At 39.1% G+C, this 19225-nt stretch overlaps 2 protein-coding genes across 5 annotated transcripts in view; one reads left to right on the forward strand and one right to left on the reverse strand.

Annotated features, from left to right (window-relative positions):
• Nucleotides 1–19225, reverse strand: part of EXOC4 (exocyst complex component 4) — an 816109-nt gene that overhangs the window by 751091 nt on the left and 45793 nt on the right. For all 4 annotated transcript variants that reach the window (XR_007723890.1, XM_050782435.1, XM_050782436.1 and 1 more), the window contains exon 4: nucleotides 4715–4899. Coding sequence is in view for 3 of the 4 variants with exons in the window: in XM_050782435.1 (XP_050638392.1) it covers nucleotides 4715–4899 (185 nt within the window). In the remaining variant the exon portion in view is untranslated. The remainder of the gene's footprint in view (nucleotides 1–4714; nucleotides 4900–19225) is intronic.
• CHCHD3 (coiled-coil-helix-coiled-coil-helix domain containing 3) overlaps nucleotides 1–19225 on the forward strand; it is a 1241194-nt gene that overhangs the window by 703792 nt on the left and 518177 nt on the right. The gene's annotated exons all lie outside the window — the stretch shown is intronic.

The raw sequence follows: 19225 nt of genomic DNA on the forward strand, positions 1-19225 counted from the left end.
CTTTGAATCTTGAAGAGATAAAGGAAAGATGCAGGGACATTTAGAGATCATTTACAGAAGAGTTTAAAATCCAGCTATTGTGGGCAGGGTGCCAGCAAAAATAGCAACCCAAACAGACCCTTCCTGTGGCTTGTCTAAGACTGTGTGTGCTCAGCTGCTTAATCTCCGTTGGTTCCTACTGGGTTTTAGAGCCTGATTATACAGACTTCCCATAGATTCCGTGAACAACCTGATAACTTTCCAATAAATTCTTTTCCTATTTTAGTTACCCAGACTGATTTCCTCTATTTGCAATCAAGAATCTTGGCATATAATGAAACCATTTAACCATTTTTTGTTTTTCTCTCATCAACAGAGGACCTTGAAGGACACAATGTTATTCTAGGACCTTCTGCACATCATTTCACTTAAAGTTACAGCTTCATTTCACTTAAAGTCACAGTTTCCAAGTACCTATTGAGAGCATTAAGTGAGAATTTACTGTGCAGGCAGATTCAGGGTTCAGTACTATCTGTAGTTTCAGGTACCTACTGTGGGTCTTGGAACATATCCCCCGCTGACAAAGTAGGGCAGCAGTACAATATCCTTTGTAATACAGAACATTTTTACTTGTCTTCTCTATTCATTTTTAAATATAAAAATCTTTAAATATACATATCTAGATCAATAAAAACAAAATTTAAAGTTCAAAACAAAACTTCACCCCTCATCTTAAGCAAGAATTCAGCATTCTTTTCTCCTACCTATCCAAATTTCCTAGTCACTATTAACTGAGTAAAAAGGGATATAAATTCTGTTTACTATTAGAGAGTACTCCTTGACTACATAGACCTTTTTTTGTTTGTTTTTTGAGACAGAGTCTTGTTCTGTCACCCAGGCTGGAATATAGTGGCGTAATCTCGGCTCAATGCAACCTCCACTTCCTGGGTTCAAGTGATTCTCCTGCCTCAGCCTCCCAAGTAGCTGGGACGACAGGCACGTACCACCATGCCTGGCTAACTTATATTTTTAGTAGAGATGGGGTTTTACCATGTTGACCAGGCTGGTCTCAAACTCCTGACCTCAAGTGATCCTCCCGCCTCGGACTCCCAAAGTTTATTACAGGCATGAGCCATCACGCCTGGCCAACATTTTTTTCAACAATGGTTTTTAGCTGATATTCTCAATCTTGCAAAAATATATTTTTCAGTTACTTACAAATATACATGTACATATTTAACGGTATGTGGCCCTCAAAGTTGTTTCAAACTACTTACAACTTTATTGTTCTCTGGTTGTAATTTTGACGTATGTCTTACAGTTTACCTGTGAGAATTTTGCTCAGAAAAAGAATATTAATGATTTTTTTATTATAAATTCATATCTGAGAATGTCTCTCTGTCACCTACACATATCAATGTCCCCTTGGCTGGGCAGAGAAGTCTTTGATCCCAACTCTTCTCCATTCAGCTTTATAGACTTTGTTCTATTGTCTTCTGGCATTAGTATTCAGCAAATCCTGGTGAGCCTGATTTTTGCTCCTTTCTGTGTAACTGAACTGGTTTTAAGTGTATAAAAAGAATACCAAATAATAGTGGTCTGGGTAAAACAAAACTTCCTCTCATATTAAAGAAGTACCCCATCCAGGGCTAGAAAAGAGGTTCAAGGTGATCATGGAGTTTCGGATGTGGCTTCTATCCTCAAGGTCACCTTGTGTCTAGGATGGCTTGATGGCACCAATCTATGTCCCAGATAGAAAGTAAAGAAAGGCAAATGAGGGGTAAAAGAGTGAGCATACCAGTTTAATTGGTATCTTTGAAAAACTAATGACCTCCCCATTCAACAGCTTGCAAACTGAAGTCCCACTAATCGCCCTCTAGCTATATGGTAGGATGGAAAATGCAGCCTTTTAGCTGGGCCTATAGCCACCAGGAATGAAATAAAGATTGTCATTAAAAATGAAGGGAAGGATGGATATTGGGTGGGCAAATAATTATCTCTATCACTTCAGATCACATAATATTTCTTCCTGGTGCTTATAAAATTTGTTTTTGAAAATCATAAAAATTTCCAGATTATATCAAAGAGTAACTTTTTTTATTAAATTTTTTATTAATTTTACCTTAAATTCTTTCAACTTGCAGACTTGTTTTTCTGTTTAAGTGGGTTTCTTTATTTATACTCTAATTATTGCTTCTGATCCCCTGAGTTCACTCCTACTGCCATAATAAAGTAACACAGACTGGATAGCTTAGACAACAGAAATTTACTTTCTCACAGTTCTGCAGGCTGGAAGTCTGTGATCAAGGTGCGGGCGTGGTTGGTTTCTTCTGAGACCTCTCTCCTTTGCTTGTAGGTAACCATCTTCTCCCTGTGTCTTCACATGGTCTTCCCTCCAAGTGTGTCAAATTTCCTTTTTATAAGGACATCAGTCCAACTGGATTAGGGCCCACACTAATGACCTCATTTCAACTTAAGTTACTTCCTAAAAGACCCTATTTCCAAATACAGTCATATTCTGAGGTACTGGGGGATTAGGATTTCAATATATGAATTTTAGGGGGAATATAATTCAGCCCCAAACACTATCATTTTAGTGTGATCCTCTGGAAACCCTAAAATCACTGGATTGGCCACTGTTCATCTTCCATATTTATCATCTTCCTTTTGGCATCTTGTCTTTTTCCTCTTCATCATGAGAAAAGTTTTCCCTTCACATCAGTTATTCAGATCTTCTCTCTAAAGTTTTAAAGACTTAAATTTCCCTACTTCATTTTGGTTTCCTTACATGTTTTTCATGTTTTAGTTAGCTCTGTTAGCATCTCTCCTTACTCTGTTCTTGTAACTCCTGGTTACTGTTTTCATATAAGCTATGCGCCTGCTGCATACAACCACAAAATCTCAATAATGTTCAACAATAAGCATATATTTTGGTGGTTGGTTGATGCAGGCTAGGCAGGTCTGCTGATCTTCAGTCAGTTTCATGTGTCTCTCGCCCTTCTCCTGGGACCAACAGCAAGACAATGGCAGAAGCATGAGAGGCCACACTCAACAGCATAAGCACGTTTGAAGCCCCTGCTTGTGTCATGTACCCTAATGATGGCAAAAGCCAAAGCCCCAAAACCAAAGGGTAGGAAATACTCCTCTCCTACTAAAGTAAAGGGGAAAGGAGTGATTATTCTGAATAGTCTACTACATCGTGTTTCTTGTATTTTTTGAGAAACTTTGAGCTTAAGTCTCTTAAATGTTTCTTGCTTGCTTTACATAAATTTTTTTTAAATAAATGTTCTTCCTCTGAGACCTCAAAATAATGCTCATTTTCCCTTATAATATAGAATATTTTCACAGGACTCATAGTGATTCTATTACTTAACCTTGTATGGGAAGAAATCTCTTCAGATCTGCTATTTATCACCAGGCATTGTAGAAAGAATTCCTTAGCACTTCCCCTACCCACCACTTCACTCTCTGCTGAGGTACTGACAGATACCATACTCAGAGCTAGCCTTGAAGTTATGTCTCAGGTACATATCAAATCTGTGTGCCTGGCAGAAGTTTTTCTAGTGCCCATCTGCAGAAAAGAGGTAGAAACTTCTCTTTCTCTGTCAGGGTCTCTGATTAAACTGAAGCATCACACGCAAATTTGGCATTTTTTGTTCAAACAGGGTAAGAAAGACTTCATTCCCAGCGTGCACTGATTCCAGTACTCTTCTTGACTATATCTGAATGAAAAAGCGTCAACATGTATATTTCAGTAGACAGTGCTAAAATGCCCTCTGAAAAGATCTATTCTAAAGAAATGTTGGAAGGACATGTACTATGCACAGCTGTCTAACATGTTAAAAACTCCAATGTTCTATCATCTTAAGATCTAGTCTTATTCCCTACCAGGCCTCTACTAACCTAATGAATTTCTTGAGACTACCCAGGCCATTAAATATAAGGCTATGCTACAGCCAACCAAGGAATAAAGGTGTTCTCTCTGAACCTTTCCTTAACTATTCCAGAAAAAGGACAACCTAAAGCTGAACATAACCCTAAGTAACAAAGAATCTTATTCAATCAATACATCTATATTTCTTTTTGTCATTTTTTTTTTAAGAGACAGGGTCTCTGTCTCTGTCACCCAGGCTAGAATACAGTGGAGAAATCATAGCTCACTGCAGCTCAAACTCCTGGGCTCAAGCCATCCTCTCATCTCAGCCTCTGGAGTAGCTGGGATTACAGGTGCACACCACTATACCCAGCTAATTTTGGCCTTTTTTTTGTAGAGACAGGGTCTTGCTCTGTTGTCCAGGCTGGTCTTGAACTCCTGGGCACAAGCAATCCTTCCACCTCGGCCTTTCAAAGTGCTGGGATTACAAGCGTAAGCCACTGCACCCAGCCAATATATCCACATTTCATAATTAGGCTGACTTCACAGTCCAATTTAAGAATTTTTCAACTTCCTTCTGAGATGTACCAATGTCTCTGATCCAGAATATGAGACCCACAGTAAATTATTCTTATATATCCTCACAGAAAAGGACCATAATGAATGTAGAATGAATGAATGAACAAACTTCAAATGTCAGCCTCTCAGAACAGGGAATATTTGCTATTATAAAACCATCCTGAAGTTTCAGAGACAGTACACTAAAGGAAAAATAAACTACAACAACATTCTGGAAAACAAAAAATATTCCTTGTAATCCTGCACTGCCACAAGACACTTATAGCAAAGAGCCTCTTTAACCTCATTTTCCCCTTTTCCTTGTTACGCTGCACAACTCGGCTAGTCGATTTGATGTACAGGTGCCGGTGTAGTTCATCTATGAGAACCAAATGGAGGTTCATCTTCTTGCTGTGAAGCTCTAGTCGAAGGTCACTCAGTCCTTCCACCTGGAGCAGGGGGCCCTCCAAAGACTCAACTGCTGACACCTGAAAACAGAAAAAAAAAGAAAGACAATTAAGTACAACTTAATAACCTGGCAATATTATAAATAAGAAAGACGTCTTAAAAAGATACTAACAAAAGGGAGCTTACGAGAACTTTATCAGCATATCCAAGACTTTGCAGAGTATAATGTGGCTAGGGGAGAGTTTTTCTCACCTTAGATAATGATAAAACAGTCTTGACAAAGATAAACATGAAAGCATACACAGCACCACAGCAAACTATTTATGCCCACACACGCCCATCAATGGACACATGTAAAGAGACCTCCCTATTTAAATGATACTATCATTCACATTCTCACAGGAATCCCATGTACTAATGGTTTAATCAACTTTTACTCAAAGTTAGCTTTTTTAAACTAAGGCTTTAAAAAAAGCACACTATATAAATGTTTTAAAAAGAACTTGTTCTCACAGCAATCATGACTCTTTATGCTTACCAAGAGTCGGGCTCTCTCTCACTCTTTTTCAAATACACATCACACAGAGGTAAATACATTTTTTTACATGAATGCTACAAGTGGACAATAGTAGTCATCACTTCTCCTTGTCCTGAGTCAGTTTAATAGAAGAAATGGGAAATGAACGGTGACTGGAAGACATAACATAAAGAGGAAGATACTCCTGGTGCAAAGTGGTTTGGGAGATTTTCAAGGCAAAAGGACTGGATAAATCAAACTGGTATAGGAATGCCTACAATAAATGGAGAACATGAAGGCTTCAGGGAACCTGGAACAACCAACTCACTTTGAAACGCAAAGTGACATCTGCAAAGGGAAAAAAAAAAAAAAAAAAACAGCATGCATGATATGATCCCATTTATTCATGTACACAAAATTATGTTTGTTTTTATGTATAAAGATCTTGTATCTTTTCAAAGAAAAAAACTTAAAGAGCACACTCTAGGTGCTATTCTTTGAGAGAAAATAGAAATGACAGGATGAGCTTAGAGGGAAAGAACACAAGTGAGCTCCCTCAGGGATGAAATGCTATGTGTGTTATTCCCTGCGTAGGTTGTACTAAATATCTGTAACAAGTACAGATAAAGGAAGTAACTAATGATACTTCAGGGTAAAGCCCTTAAACATAATTCTGGATGCAAACACGCTCCTAAAGAATGAACCATTTACACTAAAACAATAGGTAATTAAAGCCGTGAAACACATTGGTGATCAAAAATGTTGATCACACATCTACAGCAGTCTAAGGAGTCATTTAGGAGTTTGTGGACAGTGAAGAAAGAAATCTTTGTAGCTGCCCAATATAAACCAGCCTGAAATGGTAAAGAAAATGTGATGGCTTACCCACAACCACATCACTTGTTTTGTGATGTGCTATAATCAAATGTCAGTAGCAAATAAGTTTCCTTAAGTTAACCAAGAGAGAATCAAGGAATGTAAGAGTGACAAGCCCTGGGCCAGCTCTGCCCTCTGAAGCCTGCCACTTCATTTTCACGCTGACTTGCAACTGCCCTGCTATGAGAGCCCCTGGGCCCAGAGCAAGCTGCCAGCAATTCCAAATGGAAAGGCAGCCTCACAAAATGACCAGAGTGTCCCCAAGGAGGAAAAAACAACAACAAATTCATTTACACTTATGCCCTAAAATGGATTTTAACTCGGGTCTCTAGCAGAGAAAAGAGGATGCATTAACCTCCAGTGACACTGAGATCCAGAAAATGAAAAATAATTTGGTAAACCACTGGCCCATCATGTAGCCTTATCCCTTAAGGTAATTAAATCCAGCTGAGATATTTAAGCTTAAAAACCACCCACTGCACATCCACACTTGATTTGTTTGTAGGAATTTACATGAAGATTTTTAACCCAAACAGTACATGTTCCAAATACAGAATTTTATGACAAAAGTGTCAACTTTCAAAGCCACCTAATTAAATTAAAAGTAAAAATTCAGGTAAAACACTTAGCGCAGTGCCTGGTACCTCCTCAATGCTTACTGAAATTATTTTAAGAGTACCTATTTATTCCATGAGTAAAGAAACCTCAGAGGGTATTCCCAACATGTTTTAGTGAAGCAATTTCAGTAAGTGTTCCTTCCTTCTTTGAGCCACTGTAACCATTTAAATGACAAACTTTGAATATATTTCCTTGACCCAAAATACAAGTAAAATTAACATACATGTTATCAAAGGTAGTCTCAGAACTTCAAAAATTTGAAAACCTTACCACAAAAGAGAAAAGAGAATAGTCTCTTATTTCTATAAGAAAACACTGTTTTATTTTCTGGCCTTCACTTATTAATAGTCTATTTATAAAGCTATAATTATGGAAGCTGGACAAGGCCACTGTCTTCCCTTACTCTAACCATACTAAGTGGTACTCAAACCAATTTAAAGAAAATAGTTGTCAATGCAACATTTGCTCTCTAGAATATATACTTAGAAACCTAACATTTACCTTTTTTTGTTTTTATGACTTGGAGTCGCCCTGTCGCCGATGCTGGAGTGCAATGGCGCAATCTCGGCTCACTGCAACCTCCGCCTCCTGGGTTCAAGCAATTCTCCTGCCTCAGCCTCCCAAGTAGCTGGGATTACAGAAGCCTGACACCATGCCCAACTAATTTTTTGTATCTTCAGTAGAGACAGAGTTTCACCATGTTGAACAGGCTGGTCTCAAACTCCTGACCTCATGATCCACCCACCTCAGCCTCCCAAAGTGCTAGGATTACAGGCGTGAGCCACTGCGTCCAGCCCTAACATTTATCTTATCTGGTTTTAAGGAGTTTGAAACATAAAGTTCACCCACAAAGGAACAGTTGGCGAGGTAGCAGTCAACCCAACAGACTACCACCTCTGACCGTCAATTCTGTTGTACTGGGGAGGTGCAGTTTCCAGGTATTTACTAAGACTTGAGATTTACTAGAAATAATAATCATCTGTATTTACGAATGTGCATAATTAATTATAAAAAGATTGTTTTAATATATAGGAAGTGGTCATTGTATAAATTACTGCACTTTTCCAAATGTAATGACTGCACAGTACCTTTTAAATAACACACTGATGAAAGATTAACAGAAATTTAAGAGACGCAGTTGGATTAATGTAGACAGCAATAAAATAATTTCACAGGGCAGTTACATTAAGAAATTATTTAAAAAGGGGGGACGGTTCCAAGATGGCTGAATAGGAACAGCCCCAGGTTACAACTCCCAGCATGAGTGACGCAGAAGATGGGGGATTTCTGCATTTCCAACTGAGGTACCGGGTACATCTCACTAGGGCGTGTCAGACGATGGATGCAGGACAGTGGGTGCAGCCTACGGAGCAAGAGCTAAAGCAGGGCAAGGCATCACCTCACCTAGGAAGTGCAAGGGATAAGGGAATTCCATTTCCTAGCCAGGGGAAACCATGACACACAGCACCTGGAAAATCGGGTCACCTCCACCCTAATACCACATTTTTCCAAGGGTCTTAGCAAACGGCACACCAGGAGTTTATATCCGGGGCCTGGCTCAGAGGGTCTCAAGCCCACGGGGCCTCCCTCATTGCTAGCACAGCAGTCTGAGATCTAACTGCAAGGCGGCAGCTAGGCTGGGGGAGGGGTGCCCGCCATTGCAGAGGCTTGAGTAGGTAAACAAAGCAGCCAGGAAGCTCAAACTGGGTGGAGTCCACCTCAGCTCAAGGAGGCCTGCCTGCCTCTGTAGACTCCACCTCTGGGGACAAAGCATAGCCGAACAAAAGGCAGCAGAAACCTCTGCAGATTTTAGTGTCCCTGACAGCTTTTAAGACAGTAGTGGTTCTCCCAGTACAGAGTTTGAGATATGAGAACCGACAGACTGCCTCTCAAATGGGTCCCTGACCCCCAAGTAGCCAAACCAGGAGGCACCTCCCAGTAGGGGCAGACTGACACCTCACATGGCCGGGTACCCCTCTGAGACAAAACTTCCAGAGGAACGATCAGGCAGCAACATTTGCTGTTCAGCAGTATTCGCTCTTCTGCAGCCTCTGCTGCTGATACCCAGGTAAACAGGGTCTGGAGTGGACCTCCAGCAAACTCCAAGAGACCTGCAGCTGAAGGTCCTGACTGTTAGAAGGAAAACTAACAAACAGAAAGGACATTTCACACCAAAACCCCATCCATACATCACCATCACCAAAGACCAAAGGTAGATAAAACCACAAAGATGGGGAAAAAAAGAGAGCAAAAAAGCTGAAAATTCTAAAATCCAGAGTGCCTCTCCCCCTCCAAAGGAAAGCAGCTCCTCGCCAGCAAGGGAACAAAGCTGGATGGAGCATGACTTTGATGAGTTGAGAGAAGAAGTCTTCAGACTATCAAACTTCTCCAAGCTAAAGGAAGAAGTTCAAACCCATCGCAAAGAAGCTAAAAACCTTGAAAAAAGATTAGACAAATGGCTAACTAGAATAACCAGTGTAGAGAACTCCTTAAATGACCTGACAGAGCTGAAAACCATGGCACAAGAACTACGTGACAAATGCACAAGCTTCCGTAACCAATTCGATCAACTGGAAGAAAGGGTATCAGTGATTGAAGATCTAATGAATGAAATGAAGCAAGAAGAGAAGTTTAGAGAAAAAAGAGTAAAAAGAAACAAACAAAGACTCCAAGAAATATGGGACTATGTGAAAAGACCAAATCTAAATCTGATTGGTGTACCTAAAAGTGAAGAGGAGAATGGAACTAAGTTGGAAAACACTCTGCAGGATATTATCCAGGAGAACTTCCCCAACCTAGCAAGGCAGGCCAACATTCAAATTCAGGAAATACAGAGAGCACCACAAAGATATTCCTCGAGAAGAAAAACTCCAAGACACATAATTGTCAGATTCACCAAAGTTGACATGAAGGAAAAAATGTTAAGGGCAGCCAGAGAGAAAGGTTGGGTAACCCACAAAGGGAAGCCCATCAGACTAACAGCACATCTCTGGGAAGAAGCTCTACAAGCCAGAAGAGACTGGGGGCCAATATTCAACATTCTTAAAGAAAATAATTTACAAACCAGAATTTCATATCCAGCCAAACTATGTTTCATAAGTGAAGGAGAAATAAAATCCTTTACAGACAAGCAAATGCTGAGAGATTTTGTCACCACCAGGACTGCCCTACAAGAGCTCCTGAAGGAAGCACTAAACATGGAAAGGAACAACCAGTACCAGACACTGCAAAAATATGCCAAAATGTAAAAACCATCGATGCTAGGAAGAAATTGCATCAACTAATGAGCAAAATAACCAGCTAACATCATAATGACAGGATTAAGTTCACACATAACAATGTTAACCATAAATGTAAATGGGTTAAATGCTCCAATTAAAAGACACAGACTGGCAAATTGGATAAAGAATCAAGACCCATCATTGCACTGTATTCAGGAGACTCATCTCACATGCAGAGACACACGTAGGCTCAAAACAAAGGGATAGAGGAAGATCTACCAAGCAAATGGAAAACAAAAAAAAGGCAGGGGTTGCAATCCTAGTCTCCGACAAAACAAACTTTAAACCAACAAAGATCAAGAGACAAGGCCGGCCATTAGATAATCGTAAAGGGATCAATTCAACAAGAAGAGCTAACTATCCTAAATATATAGGCACCCAATACAGGAGCACCCAGATTCATAAAGCAAGTCCTTGGAGACCTACATAGAGACTAGACTCCCACACAATAATAACGGGAGACTTTAACACCCCACTGTCAACAGTAGACAGATCAAGGAGACAGAAAGTTAACAAGGATATCCAGGAATTGAACTCAGTTCTGCACCAAGGGACCTCATAGACATCTAAAGAACTCTCCATGCCAAATCAACAGAATATACATTCTTCTCAGCACCACATTGCACTTATTCCAAAATTGACCACATAGTTGGAAGTAAAGCACTCCTCAGCAAAAGTAAAAGAACAGAAATTATAACAAACTGTCTCTCAGACCACAGCACAGTCAAACTAGAACTCAGGATTAAGAAACTCACTCAAAACCGCTCAACTACATGGAGACTGAATAACCTGCTCCTGAATGACTACTGGGTACATAACAAAATGTAGGCAGAAATAAAGATGTTCCTTGAAACCAATGAAAACAAAGATACAACATACCAGAATCTCTAGGACACGACACATTTAAAGTAGTGTGTAGTGGGAAATTTATAGCACTAAATGCCCACAAGAGAAAGCAGGAAAGATCTAAAATTGACACCATAACATCACAATTAAAAGAACTAGAGAAGCAAGAGAAACACATTCCAAAGCTAGCAGAAGGCAAGAAATAACAGATCAGAGCAGAAATGAAGGAGATAGAGACACAAAAAACCCTTCAAATAATCAATGAATCGAGGAGCTGGTTTTTTGAAAAGATCAACAAAATTGATACACCACTAGCAAGACTAATAAAGAAAAAAAGGGAGAAGAATCAAATAGACGCAATAAAAAATGAAAAAGGGGACCCCACAGAAATACAAACTACCATCAGAGAATACTATAAACACCTCTACGCAAATAAACTAGAAAACCTAGAAGAAACGGATAAATTCCTGGACACTTAACACTCTCCCAAGACTAAACCAGGAAGAAGTTGAATCCCTGAATAGACCAATAATAGGCTCTGAAACTGAGGCAATAATTAGTAGCTTACCAACCAAAAAAAGTTCAGGACCAGATGGATTCACAGCCGAATTCTACCAGAGGTACAAAGAGGAGCTGGTATCATTCCTTCTGAAACTACTCCAATCAATAGAAAAAGAGGGAATCCTCCCTAACTCATTTTATGAGGCCAGCATCATCCTGATACCAAAGCCTGACAGAGACAGAACAAAAAAAGAGAATTTTAGACCAATATCCCTGATGAACATTGATGCAACAATCCTCAATAAAACATTGGCAAACCGAATCCAGCAGCATATCAAAAAGCTTATCCAACACGATCAAGTGGGCTTCATCCCTGGGATGCAAGGCTGGTTCAACATACGCAAATCAATAAATGTAATCCAGCATATAAACAGAACCAAAGACAAAAACCACATGATTATCTCAATAGATGCAGAAAAGGCCTTTGACAAAATTCAACAGCCCTTCATGCTAAAAACTCTCAATAAATTAGGTATTGATGGTATGTATCTCAAAATAATAAGAGCTATTTATGAAAAATCCACAGCCAATATCCTACTGAATGCGCAAAAACTGGAAGCATTCCCTTTGAAAACTGGCACAAGACAGGGATGCCCTCTCTCACCACTCCTATTCAACATAGTGTTGGAAGTTCTGGCTAGGGCAATCAGGCAGGAGAAAGAAATAAAGGTATTCAATTAGGAAAAGAGGAAGTCAAATTGTCCCTGTGTGCAGATGACAGGACTGTATATCTAGAAAACCCCATAGTCTCAGCCCAAAATCCCCGTAAGCTGATAAGCAACTTCAGCAAAGTCTCAAGATACAAAATTAATGTGCAAAAGTCACAACCATTCTTATACACCAGTAACAGACAAACAGAGAGCCAAGTCATGAGTGAACTTCCATTCACAATTGCTTCAAAGAGAATAAAATACCTAGGAATCCAACTTACAAGGGATGTAAAGGACCTCTTCAAGGAGAACTACAAACCACTGCTCAATGAAATAAAAGAGGACACAAACAAATGGAAGTACATTCCATGCCCATGGATAGGAAGAATCAGTATCGTGAAAATGGCCATACTGCCCAAGGTAATTTATAGATTCAATGCCATCCCTATCAAGCTACCAATGACTTTCTTCACAGAACTGGAAAAAACTACTTTAAAGTTCATATGGAACCAAAACAGAGCCCACATTGCCAAGTCAATCCTAAGCCAAAACAACAAAGCTGGAGGCATCACACTACCTAACTTCAAATTATACTACAAGGCTACAGTAACCAAAACAGCACAGTACAGGTAACAAAACAGAGATATAGACCAATGGAACAGAACAGAGCCCTCAGAAATACCACCACACACCTACAACCATCTGATCTTTGAAAAACTTGACAAAAACAAGAAATGGGGAAAGGATTCCCTATTTAATAAACGGTGCTGGGAAAACTGGCTAGTCATATGTAGAAAGCTGAAACTGGATCCCTTCCTTACACCTTATATGAAAATTAATTCAAGATGGATTAGAGACTTAAATGTAAGACCTAAAACCATAAAAACCCTAGAAGAAAACACCTAGGCAATACCATTCAGGACATAGGCATGGGCAAGGACTTCATGTCCAAAACACCAAAAGCAATGGCAACAAAAGCCAAAATTGACAAATGGGATCTAATTAAACTAAAGAGCTTCTGCACAGCAAAAGAAACTACCATCAGAGTGAACAGGCAACCTACAGAATGGGAGAAAATTTTTGCAATCTACTCATCTGACTAAGGGCTAATATCCAGAACCTACAAAGAACTCAAACAAATTTAGAAGAAAAAAACAACCAACCCCATCCAAAAGTGGGCAAAGGATATGAACAGACACTTATCAAAAGAAGACATTTATGCAGCCAACAGACACATGAAAAAATGCTCATCACTCACCATCAGAGAAATGCAAATCAAAACCACAATGAGATACCATCTCACACCAGTTAGAATGGTGATCATTAAAAAGTCAGGAAACAACAGGTGCTGGAGAGGATGTGGAGAAACAGGAACACTTCTACACCGTTGGTGGGACTGTAAACTAGTTCAACCGTTGTGGAAGACAGTGTGGCAATTCCTCCAGGATCTAGAACTAGAAATACCATTTGACCCAGCCATCCCATTACTGGGGATATACCCAAAGGATTATATGAATCATGGTGCTATAAAGACACATGCACATGTATGTTTATTGCAGCACTATTTCCAATAGCAAAGACTTGGAACCAACCCAAATGTCCATCGATGACAGACTGGATTAAGAAAATGTGGCACATATACACCATGGAATACTATGCAGTCATAAAAAAGGATGAGTTCGTGTCCTTTGTAGGGACATGGATGCAGCTGGAAGCAAACTATCTCAAGAACAGAAAACCAAACACCGCATGTTCTCACTCATAGGTGGGAATTGAACAATGAGATCACTTGGACACAGGAAGGGGAACATCACACACCGGGGCTTATTGTGGGGAGGGGGGAGGAGTGAGGGATAGCATTAGGAGATATACCTAATGTAAATGATGAGTTAATGGGTGCAGCACACCAACATGGCACATGTATACATATGTAACAAACCTGCACGTTGTGCACATGTACCCTAGAACTTAAAGTATAATAAAAAATAAATAAATCAAAAAATTATGAGAAAAATAGTAAAAAAAAAGAAATTATTAAAAAAAAGGCTTATAAGTGTGACACACAAAACTGAATAATGTCACAAATATATATTAAAATTACAAGATAAAACATAGCAGATGAAAGACCAAACAGACAACATCCACAGTACAGTGAATTGGTAAATGCTGTCTATTCCTCCATTCACAAATCGAACACCATGCATTCATGTGCCAAATGATCTGTAATATGACGTCCTAGAATTATCAAGTGTATCTCACAGTGTCTTAAAGTTAGATTACTATATAATAATGATTCACCTAAATGTATTTAATTATTCATATATATATAGATAGATATAGGTATTTTTACATGCATTTTGGAGGAAAAAAGATATCACTACGAGTGAATTTTTTCACAGAACACCTATTACCATCTAATAGAATATTAATGTTCTAGTCAACACAGTTGGAAACTGCTCAGATAGATAATAGAAATCTGTTTTAGAGCTGAAAACAAATATTTCCTTTAGGATTATGAAGATAAGCAAACATTTTCCAAATGTTTTTTTTTTTTTTTTTTGGAGACGGAGTCTGGCTCTGTCACCCAGGCTGGAGTGCGGTGGCGCGATCTCGGCTCACTGCAAGCTCCGCCTCCCGGGTTTAAGCCATTCTCCTGCCTCAGCCTCCCGAGTAGCTGGGACTACAGGCGCCCGCCACCTCGCCCGGCTAGTTTTTTGTATTTTTTAGTAGAGACAGGGTTTCACCGTGTTAGCCAGGATGGTCTCGATCTCCTGACCTCGTGATCCGCCCGTCTCGGCCTCCCAAAGTGCTGGGATTACAGGCTTGAGCCACCGCGCCCGGCCCCAAATGTTTTATCACATGATATTGAACAGGAAAGCATGTTTTGCTATTAGAAACCTATGCATGTAAGAAAACAAAAATTCTAAAAATGTTTCTATAACTAAAAGAATAGGTCAAATACACAGTTAAAATGTATATAATCAAGAATTCAAAAAAATTTCCCTGAGTTGAGATATAAGTCTACAACAAAAGAAAATATTTGCCATTAGGAACCACCATACCCTTAAATTTTCTTTCCCAATGTCTATTTCTCAACTTCATTTTAGTGTAAAACATAGGAAATAATTATTTCATAGTTAAATGCTTGTCTTTAGCCAATCTTAATCATGCTTATCAGGTAAAAAGATCTAGTTTTGTGTTCTGACATGAACCACTGTAAATATTTGGGAGGAACACTAAACTTGGCCATTCTCAGCAGCTGCTTTGTTGAAGAACTGTTGTAAAAGAAACTACTGATCTTTTAATTTTTCTAGTTGAGGTGAGTAAGACACACAAAGGTAAATGACATGAGTAACTGTTTCTGAATAGAAATAAGGTTCAAGCCAAAAAAAGAAGAAAAACTTGTGTATAAACAAAAAACACAACTGATAACTAAACCATCTGGTTGCTAATGAATATGCTTATTTTGGCAACACTGTTTCCTAAGGAAAGCAAATGTACTGCCATTGTTGAATCCAAAACAAATATTTCCTTGAGGACTCTGAAAATTATATGGTTCCAAATGTTTTATCATTTTTCACTAGGTCAGTAAATCTCCCTTAAGGAAGCATTTTTCTAGTAAGACAACATAACCATTCTGAATATGTTGCCATGGTCTACCTTGGAGTTGCAGAAAAAAGATATGAAATTAGGCTACTCCAGAGAACTGATACCTTCCCCCTTCTTACATATATATAAGACACAGTTAAACAAACTTTTTGAGCAGTCTCAACTATTTAATAAATAAGAACACCACAAAATCTCTGGCTATGAACAAAAGAAACATGCCCTGAAGCCCTAGATTTACTTAGTGCCCAGGTCACCCTCCTGCTGCTGCCTGCCCCTGCACTGCTGGAAGGCAACCTCCAGTGGTTTTAGGCCCTGCTCCCCTAGAGGGCCCTCCACCTCCAAGTGTCCACCTTCAGGATCAGGGAGTCCTGGGTGGGCACAAGAAGCCTCCAGGTCTCCCAGTGAATGCGGAATGATTCCAACTCAGGTCTAAGCAAGCAGCGAAGATATTTATCACACAGGAGCCAAGAATCCCAGATCATTCACTCACCAACTATTTCTACTTTGCTACATGTTATTCTTCCCAAGGCAGAAATTTTTATCTTTATCAGGCAGAAACTAGTAAAACAAACAATGCAGGTTAGAAAAAAAAAAAAAAAAATATATATATATATATATATATATATATATGGTATCTATCACATTATTAACTTGAACCATAAGAAAATACTGTTTTTACAAGTTAAAAATGATCAAATACTGGTTATTTCCTACGGTCCAACCTAACAGCTGTAGCAGCAAGTCTGAAAGCTTTGATACATCTGGGACATCACAGCACTTTTTGCAGAACATTGTAGCCTTTATAGAACTCTATGTATTTAACTGCAGCAGATAAACTAGGAACAATTTTACTAGTAGAATATACCACAATATACATGTATGTGACATAAATGTGCAAGCAAGTGAACCCAAAAATCCCAACTGTTAATATAAACCTGATAACATCATCCACATAACTTTTGTTTACAGCATGACACCAGTAGACTGGTCTTCATGTAAAAATGGTGGTCAGGGGGAATAAGAGTATGAGACATGCAAGGGAAAATAAAGGGGATTCATTCAAGGGTCAGGGCTATTGTGAAGGTTTCAGGGACTCTTGCGGGATCTATGGGAAAAACAATCTCTGATTTCAGCTTCACTGGAGAAGACTAAGATGAAGTTTCTGGCTCCCTGTGGCCAAGCTTTGCCACTGCCTGAATGCCTCAGGGTTATTGACAATCTGGTACTGAAGGCAGACTTCCAAAAATAGCTGCATCAGGAGCAAAGCCAAGTGCCTGGAGCAAGAACACCTTTTTCCCCTAACTCCTCAGCCTATATGCTAATCAACAGTGATCAAGTAAGACGATCAAAAATGCCCATTCTTAAATCAGCCTGACAAAATAATATCGATCAGACCCATTCAGATGCCCTATCTCCCTTAGGAAACCCAATACCTATAAAGCAGACTTGGTGTACTCTCACCATTAAAAGGATGCTGTCTACCTCCCTTCTCCCTTCATTACTGCCAGGTTATTGCATGTTTTTATTTAATAAACCTTCATCAGCTCAAATGAAGGGTTGTTATTAGTTGAGCTAACAGCAAATGATAATGCTCCAGAGAGATATCAGTGCTTGTTGGTGCATTAACAAAGAGAGGAGAAGGACTGAGGTCAAGCATGTGTCAATGTAAATGAGGCGATATCAGGTACTAAGGGCTTAATGCAATAGACTGCCAGGGAGATAATGGAATTTACAGGATAAGGCAAATTAGATGAAGTTATTGATAAGTGAATGAAGGGAGGGGGGCCTGCAAGATAAAGTGCTGTCAAAGAAAAGGCCCTTTACTTGTGAATTTCTTCTTTAAAGTATCTTCAGATCTAGCTTGGAAAATAAAACTCAAAAACAGGATCAAATGTGACTTCTTCCTTCATGAAAGATCTCATCTCATTACTACTATGAAATGCAGACTTGTTCTAAAAGCATACCACCTTACTAAGTTATTCTTAAGCATTCTTCGGGGTTCCCTGTTTTGCTGTTGGTTTTTTTTGTTTTTCCCCCTTAAACATCAGGGCATTCTGCCACAAATAATTCCCATATTTTATTAAAGAAAAAGTAATCTTTTTTTTTCCCCTCCTAAAGTAGGGACAGACAAGTCTTCTAAGATACTCTATCAGCCTGAGCCTCACAGAACGGCAGTATCTGAGAGATGAAAAGTAAGAACTTTCTATTGAAAAAGACCTTTAAAGGTTGTCGAGACTGAGGTCCCACCCTAATTTCACAGATTAAAAAAAAGTGAGGCCTAGAATGGTATTTTTTTTTCTTAAGCTTTGCATTTCTCCCAAATTACAAAAATAATACCTACTCAACCAAGACAATTTGAAAAGCACAGAAAATTACAAAAGAAAAAGATCATCATATTGTCACTCATCTGTTGCAATAATATATAATATTTTAACCTAATTCCTTCCAATCATTTTTCCATGCAAAGTGTTTGCAAAAATACTTGTTTCTAAACATGCTTTTTCCATTTGGCAATACACTGGGAGCATGTGCCTATCCCTAAACATTATATTTAGTATTTTCTTTTGTTTTTTTTTCTTTTTGAGACGGAGTCTCACTCCGTCCCCCAGGCTGGAGTGCTGTGGCACAATCTCTTCTCACTGCAAGCTCCACCTCCCGGGTTCACGCCATTCTCCTGCCTCAGCCTTCTGAGTAGCTGGGACTACAAGCGCCCGCCACCACACCCAGCTAATTTTTTGTATTTTTAGTAAGACGGAGTTTCACAGTGTTAGCCAGAATGGTCTCGATCTCCTGACCTCATAATCCGCCCGCCTCGGCCTCCCAAAGTGCTGGGATTACAGGCGGGAGCCACCGCGCCCGGCCCTATTTAGTATTTTCATACTAGTCCATGAGTATGAATATACAATGACTTAAACCAATTCCCTACATTTAAGTCATTACTAATCTTTTTACTTTCATAGATCTTACTGTGATAAGTATTCTTGTATACATATTTGTGACACAAAACAGTTACAATTCTTAATTCTTTCCTTAAAATACAATTCTAGAAGTAGATCCCAAGTCCTAAGCTATGCACAGTTCTAGGGGTTCTGATGCATAATTCCACATTAAGAGCCTTATTTCTTCTAAAAGGCTTTGTAACGGATCTGTTCACAATTACTTTCCTGATGAAATTAAACTATACTTAACATGGTAAGAGAAATATAACTGTAAACTGCTCATAGGAAAACCTAGAAAAAAAACCTCTTTTGTTCCTAACCTCATGGTCCCTTCAATTCCCAGTTCCCATGGGTGCTCTGTAAGAGAGCATTAAAACCTAGGTTTCTACTACAAAATGCAATAGAAGAGACCACTAGAAAAGCCATTCTTTTTTAACAAGCGTCCTAAAGTCACTCACCCCGTCATGTTATTTGTTACTCTGGGACAAGAAAAAGTTATAGAACTCTCT

This window comes from Macaca thibetana, chromosome 3, assembly GCF_024542745.1.
Source record: "Macaca thibetana thibetana isolate TM-01 chromosome 3, ASM2454274v1, whole genome shotgun sequence".
Classification (NCBI taxonomy): domain Eukaryota; kingdom Metazoa; phylum Chordata; class Mammalia; order Primates; family Cercopithecidae; genus Macaca; species Macaca thibetana.